This window comes from Mastomys coucha, unplaced genomic scaffold (genome assembly GCF_008632895.1).
Source record: "Mastomys coucha isolate ucsf_1 unplaced genomic scaffold, UCSF_Mcou_1 pScaffold20, whole genome shotgun sequence".
Lineage (NCBI taxonomy): Eukaryota > Metazoa > Chordata > Mammalia > Rodentia > Muridae > Mastomys > Mastomys coucha.
The window spans coordinates 114,551,540-114,558,083 of NW_022196903.1; the positions used below are offsets into that span (position 1 = coordinate 114,551,540).

Sequence of the window (6,544 nt, forward strand, 5' to 3'; positions counted from 1 at the left end):
GTCCTTTCAGAGACTTCGCCAGCTCGTGTGCCCAGCTGAGGACCTTCCCCAGAAGAACCAACCAGAGACGACTTCTCCTGCAACACCGATGACGTCCCTTCTCAGGCTCACAGAACTGGAGTCTAACTGCTAGGGCCACGGCCTTTGACACACCTGTGAGCCGGGCTGTGGGGGCAGCTATAGAGGCAGAGGGTGAAACCACCCCTCTGTGCCGGGACAGAAAGACGAAAGGGGGTATTTGGGACCCACCTTCTGAACTGGGTACCTCCTATCTTGACGCCCCTATTCCAGGGTGGTCCACACATTGTGACATGCCCGAATTAATAAAACCTCTCTGAGGCAGCTTGGGAAGCCCAGGGAGGAGGTGAATGCCTGGCTTGTTGCTGGGCCCTCTTCCTTCCATGCCATTAAATCCAACTTCCTCCCACGACTGCTTACCAACATGCCTGGTTTCTGTCCTCTGTTTGTACCTTGTCCCCTGCTCATTATAACATTGTGACTCTAGGGTCCTGCCTCCCCCTAGCTCTTACCAAGTGCTTATGAATCACATAGCAGGTATAATTGATGTGGTGGGGGAGGGAAGGCAGATAGATGATGGGGCGAAACTGTTGTCCTCAATCACACATTTGGATTGAAGGAAGCTGGCCCTCTCTCTCCACGCTTCCCTAGAGTGTGATGTGTAGTCCTATAAGGTCCCCATCCCCACTTGCCACTTCTGTTCCATGCTCCTCTCCCCTGTCCTCATTGTGGGATTTAAAAAGGGAGATGGAGGGAAGGACAAAGGGACCAGGCCCTGGTTACAAGAAGGAAGAAAACTAGTTGTAGTTCCTTTCTGCTCAATGGCCCTTGCTATGTCCTTGGTTGTCAACACTGTCCCGGTGTGCATCCATGGGCTGATGCTTGGGGGAGGAGTTGATGCAGGGTGAGAGAGGGTTGCCAGCCAGGTCTTTGAGGACCAGAGGGGCCTTACAGAAGAGGTCCCGCCCAGACTCTGCCAGCAGAGGGACTACTCAGACAATCCTAGTCTCAGCTGTCAAGAGGTTCAGACCCGGGATACTGTCACTTCCAGATGTGACCACAAGGTGGCGGCACTGTCATGTCCTCAGTCCTGAGGGTCATTTCTGAGCTTCAGGGAGGAGCCAACCCTTAAGAGCTAACTTTCAAGAGACTCTGGCAGGAGGTCGGCAAAGCTCTAGGATATTGCCTGGAGGTCAAAGCAAGGCCCCAGGCTGCCTTAGCAACCAGCCTCTAAGGGAATGGGGAGAAACTCCAGGTGCTGCAGTGTGCTGAGGAAGTAGATGAAACCTGACTCTCTCCCCATCTAGGGTAAGGTCTACCTGAGTCCCTGAAGGTTTCCTGGGTCCTCTGCTGCTGCCTGACTTGACTAAATGTCCAGTGATTCTCTGAGCTGTTCAGGCTCCCCTCCTGCTCCCTGGGTGCTTTTTGTTTTTTCCAGCTTGTGACACGTCAGTTTCAAGGGAAATGTTTTGAAGTCATTGCCAGTTTTCCAGTTTCTGATTTGTATTGGAAGAGTCTGCAAAAATCAGGGACAGTGGTCCTCCTGACTCTGTGGGGGGCTTGACTCTTTCTCCTAGGTGACAGACTCTGAGGAGACAGACTCAGTCACGGTCCTGCTGGTTTAATGTGTCCAAACCCAGGATTCCACACACCTCACACCCTCACCCACCTGACCACGTGTCTATATCGCCTATGGCTACAGGGTTTTAACTGTACTTACTACAAACATGGGCTTAAGCAGAACTCAACCCATTTCTTTTATTTCTTAAAACAGGGTCTCACTATTAGCCTTGGCTATCCTGGAGCTTGCCTTGTAGAGCAGGATAGCCACTTGCCTCCGCTTTCCTAGTGCTGGGATTAAAGGTGTGCACCACAGTGTCTGTGTCTGTTTCCTTGAATGAACATGGGGCTTTGAGAGGGAGTCATGGAGGGTGGAGGGAACCTGGACAGTCAGTTCTGAGCGCATGCTCTCTGCCTCTGTGCCTCCTCGTTTGCTCAGAGTTTTACAAATATGCTGAGGAAATGAGATGGCTCAGTGAGGGTTATGTGAGCCCCACTCATTAGAGTCCCAAACGGTGGCATCTACAGTATAAAAACCATGTGTTCGTGCTTCTCTGACTTGTGTCCACTCCATGGACTGTCTTGGTAGAAACTCCTTGTAATTCACACTCACTTTTCAGATGTGGATAACACCATGTACCCCACCCACACAGTTCTATTACAGGGATCAAATGAAGTCAGGGGCCCAAGTGTTCTTTTAGTCCAGTTTTGGGGACAAGCGTGGGAGATAAACGCTGGCTGACAGGTGGAGAGGATGGAGATCTGAGAAATGTGACTGGTGTCGTCAGAGCCCGCCAACACTGTTTCATTTTTTTGCTTTGTTTTGTTTTGAGACAGGATCCCAGTCTTAGCTCAGGTTGTCCTTGAACTCACTGTATAGGTCAGGGTGGCCTTGAACTCAGAGATCCTCTTGTCCCAATTTCCCAAGTGTTGATGTGAGTGGCCAAGCCTAGCTATAGTCTGAGTTGGGAGCTATGGTACTTGAGTTTGGCTTTGGCCGAGGTAGGGGCAGGGGTGAGGTGAAGGGCTGAGGAGAACTGTGTCCCTATCTGGAGGGGCAGAGACTGGACCCCGCAGTTCCCTGCAGAAGAAAGTAAGGTGGGAAGGGGAGGCCACACAGAGAGGTCAGGCCAGCAGGGGAGCATTAGGGGAGATAATCTCCGAGTGCAGAAGGCAAAAGCAAAGGGACAACCGGTGGCCAAGAAGATGCCCATGGCACCAGGGAGGACTGGTGGCCGAGAAGATGCCCATGGCACCAGGGAGGCACTTACTAAGCCCTGAACCCACTAAGCTGCCTGGAGACCTCAACTGCCCAAGGCTCAGACTTAGGCATATCTATCTCACAGCCCAGCCATCCTTAGACAGTGTGCACATAAGCACAGGTCACCCGGGCAACCTTCTCAACAGAGGCTTGCAGTCTACTTCGGATCTCAACTTTCACAGTCAGTAACAGGCAAACCTTGGATCCCCAGCTTTCTCCTCTAAATTATGCTAAAACTACTGCTTACCCCACAGCATCACCAGACTCCAGCAGAAACAGGCACCCAGGAAGCACTCTGGGTAAACACTTCCATCTACTGTGGCTGCACCCCACAGTGGCTCTCCTCACAGCAGAAAAGTCCAGGAGGTGTCCAGGACAGCATACCGCCCCTTAGCCTCAGGAAGAAGGATGTGTATTTGCTGAGCTAAGTGAATTTGTTAGGGAGTGAGGAAGAAGTAGCCCAAGATAGCCTGTGGCTCAATAGCCCCAGGGCTGGGGCCCTTCAGTCCCTGGTTCTGAGAGAGCAGCGTACACTGTCCTGGCAAAGGGATGAATATGATTGTTTCTCCTGCAGTGGTTGTCATCTCCCTCTTTCCTTTCTTCTCTCTCTCTCTCTCTACCCATCCATCCATCCATCCTTCCATCCATCCATCCATCCATCCATCCATCCATCCATCCATCCATCCAGGCCATCAGTCTGTTCTGAGGCAGCCCTATTTTAAATGCTAAAATGGCAGCAGAGAATCCTGAGATGAGACTCCTTGCCTGTTAACTGTTCATGATCTGAGAAAGGAGCGTAAGCTCTCGGAACCAAGGAGCACGGGTTCCAATCCTGGCTTCTTCACTTACTGCGTGTGGTCACAGGGTGAATTGTTTTACTTGTATTCACCCCAGAATTCTTCTCAGGAAGCATGTTCTCATATCCACACCTCAAGGATCCTCATGGTGGCAACGCGCAGTGTACCCAGCCTGAGCTAGGAGCTCAGAAAATAGGCTTCGCGCCAGGCACCTATGAGTATGCATGGGTCCAGCAAATGATGGCTGCCCGCGGCTCTCCCTCCAGGGAGATGCTGTACTCATTTCCTCTCTTTGCAGTACTTTGCAGATGCTTGCAAAGGCATGATCTTTGGCTTCTTGACTTTCCGTTGGTCTGAATAACAGGAGGGCGCTGGGAAATGTGAACGTTGGAATAGAGCTTGATTAAGGAGGACCAACATCAAGAGAGGGAGACAAAGGTCTGACGTAGCCAGGTAAAGAGAGGGAAGGATTAGGTAAGATCAGACTTTACTCACTGGGCAGAACGGCTACCGAAGCTGGCTATTTTGTTTTTTTTTTTTTGTAGACTCTTGGTGTCTCCTGTGCAAGAAACACTAGAGCCCTGGTTCTCAAAACTTTCCTAACGCTGTGACCCTTTAACACAGATCCTCACATTGTGGTGACCCCCAACCATACTTCACAGCTGTAGTTTTTCTACTGTTATTAATCATAATGTAAGTATCTGAGATGCAGGATATCTGATGCGCGACCCACAAAGAGGTCACAATGCACAGGATGAGAACTGTTCTCCTGGAGGTCACGATGGTGGGCCCAAGGTGCAAGCACGGAGCAGACCCAACAGGCAGGGCAGGTTGCACCATGCCAGCTGAGCATGGGAATGAGAAGTATGCAGTTTCTGGCAGGCCGTGACTTTTGCCTCCAGAGCTGGGCCCCAGCTCCACTTCCGGTTTTACTGAGGTAAAGGAGTTGAGAGCCAGACTCTCTTGGGTTTTCCTTGATGGGTCGCAGAGGCCAGGAGGGACCTGAGAGATGGCGAGTGGGATGCCAATGGAAAATTACAGACTGCCAATCTCACTTCACACCCTCCACTGCAAAGACGTTTTTTAGCAGATAAAGGGGAAGTCCGTCCACGCAAAGGGAAATTTCCCTTTCTCCCCACAACTTCCCCTGTTTCCATTCCACTCAGCACTGAAGAAACATCTTGATGTTTCCAGAGGCCACAGGCTATTTTGTACCCATGCAATGAAGACTTGCCCAGAGAACCCTGTTTTGGAAAAATCCTCCCATCATTGCTGAGGGCACACATATTCCCCACGGGTATGCACGTTTGACAGCCGCCAGGCTGTTCCAGGAGAGTCTTTGGTGTGTGGCTCTGTGCTGGGCAGAATTGGAGTGTCTAGATCCCAGAACCCCCACCAGAGCCTGCAACAAACACTGACAACTGTCCTTAAGGACCTGTGACTTCCCAGCACATCTGCGTTGATTTTAACCCTCCACAGCAACCTTGAACAGCACCCATTATCCACCTTTCCAAAGTAGGAAACCGAGGCTCACGCTCAGCGTCTTCCTTGGCTGAAAGACCACGATAAGGGAGAAGAGGGACAGGGTGAGTGGGCTGAACCCTGGAACCTATTTGCATTTCCCTTCCTGGGCTCTGCAGGCTCTGGAGCTTTCTCTAGGAAAATCCCAAGGAGAAGGCAGTGGCTACGAAGGTCTAGAGCTTTGCTCGGGAGCCACAGAGGGCAGGTACTTGGTGGAAAACTCCAGTGTGTGATTCACCCTCCTCCCATGCCCTCGTCACTGAGGCCAGCTCCCCTCCCAAGGTCCTCAGTGTCCAGCCTGAAAGTTGGTGGCTCCCATCCCATTGCTCTGGTAAGAGGGGCTGTACCTTGCCTAAGAAGGAGCCAGTATTTGTAGTGGAGGTGAGGAACCAGGAGCAGGAGAGAGGTCAGGGAGGTAGGGCTGCCTGAGGCAGTTCACCAAGGTTCTGGGGGTTTGTTCTGGACAGTGCTCACTGGGAAGACACTAGTCAGGAGTGGGGGGGCCTGAGGGGATAGAGGGACAGGGTCACGAGACTTCGTTCCCTGAGGGTGGATGTTGTAATCTAAGCTTATAGACTTCTCAGTCTCTCTTGTGCTTGTGGTATTTTTGTCCCTTCACTTTCTACAGCCCCCCCTTCCCTGATCTGGCCATCTGTCTCAGGACCACTGGGTGGGGCTGTAGCAGGGAGGAGCAGGAGTACCGAAGGTGAGAATTCCTCTTCCAGGTCTGGAGACACTTACTCATTCGGGAGCAGGAGCTCTAGCTGGGCCAAGAGACCAGGTGAGTGGGAAGCATGCGCAGAGCGCAGAGCGTGCAGTCTGGTTATCATACCCGGTCCGTAACCCTAAGTTTGGAGAACTGAAGGCTCAGATCAGAGGCAAGACCTGGCAGACCTGTGTGCCTGGGCAGGAAGCAGGGAACTGCGGTCCCCCGAGGCCACAGGGAGTCTGATGCCACCCTCCCTAGCCACACAATGAAATTGCTCAGGGACAAGCCTGAGTAGGAAGGAGACTCCACAGATGGGGAACTGGCCCCCCGGGGAGGCGGGCCAACTGCCTACCAGGGGAGGGCAGTCAGTTTTCAGAGATAGGAAGGATGAGTGGATGGATCTGGAACTAACGGTCACAGGTTGGGGGCGCCTGCCTCCTAGTCAAGCCAGGGCCAGGGCAGAAAGCCTGAGCTCCTCTCTCGGAAGTGGGGCACCAGCTTGGGTGGGACTGGGTCTGACGGTCGGGTTCTGGAGAAGATGTGGGCTGCCACTGTGGAGCGCAGCTGCCTACCAGGTGTGAAGGGCTACGAGCAGCCAGGCTTTGGGGCCATGCACACAGGTATGTGTGTGCAGAGGGACGTGACGGAATGGCACCGGTGTGTTCGGGGGGGGGGGGG

The 6,544-nt window shown here is 52.7% G+C and overlaps 2 protein-coding genes across 6 annotated transcripts in view; both read left to right on the top strand.

The window, feature by feature from the left end:
- The window catches only part of Slc6a13 (solute carrier family 6 member 13), a 39,410-nt gene extending 37,525 nt beyond the window's left edge, over positions 1–1,885 (top strand). For all 3 annotated transcript variants that reach the window (XM_031383280.1, XM_031383281.1, XM_031383282.1), the window contains one exon: positions 11–1,885. In XM_031383280.1, the coding sequence (XP_031239140.1) occupies positions 11–133 (123 nt within the window). In that variant the 3' untranslated portion in view covers positions 134–1,885. The remainder of the gene's footprint in view (positions 1–10) is intronic.
- A 4,022-nt stretch (positions 1,886–5,907) lies between these two features.
- Slc6a12 (solute carrier family 6 member 12) overlaps positions 5,908–6,544 on the top strand; it is a 22,740-nt gene continuing 22,103 nt past the window's right edge. The window contains exon 1 of one of the 3 annotated variants that reach the window (XM_031383284.1): positions 5,908–5,938. The gene's annotated coding sequence lies outside the window, so the exon portion shown is untranslated. Of the gene's footprint in view, positions 5,939–6,250; positions 6,487–6,544 lie in introns of those variants that run through there. The other 2 variants (XM_031383283.1, XM_031383285.1) reach the window with 2 other exon arrangements.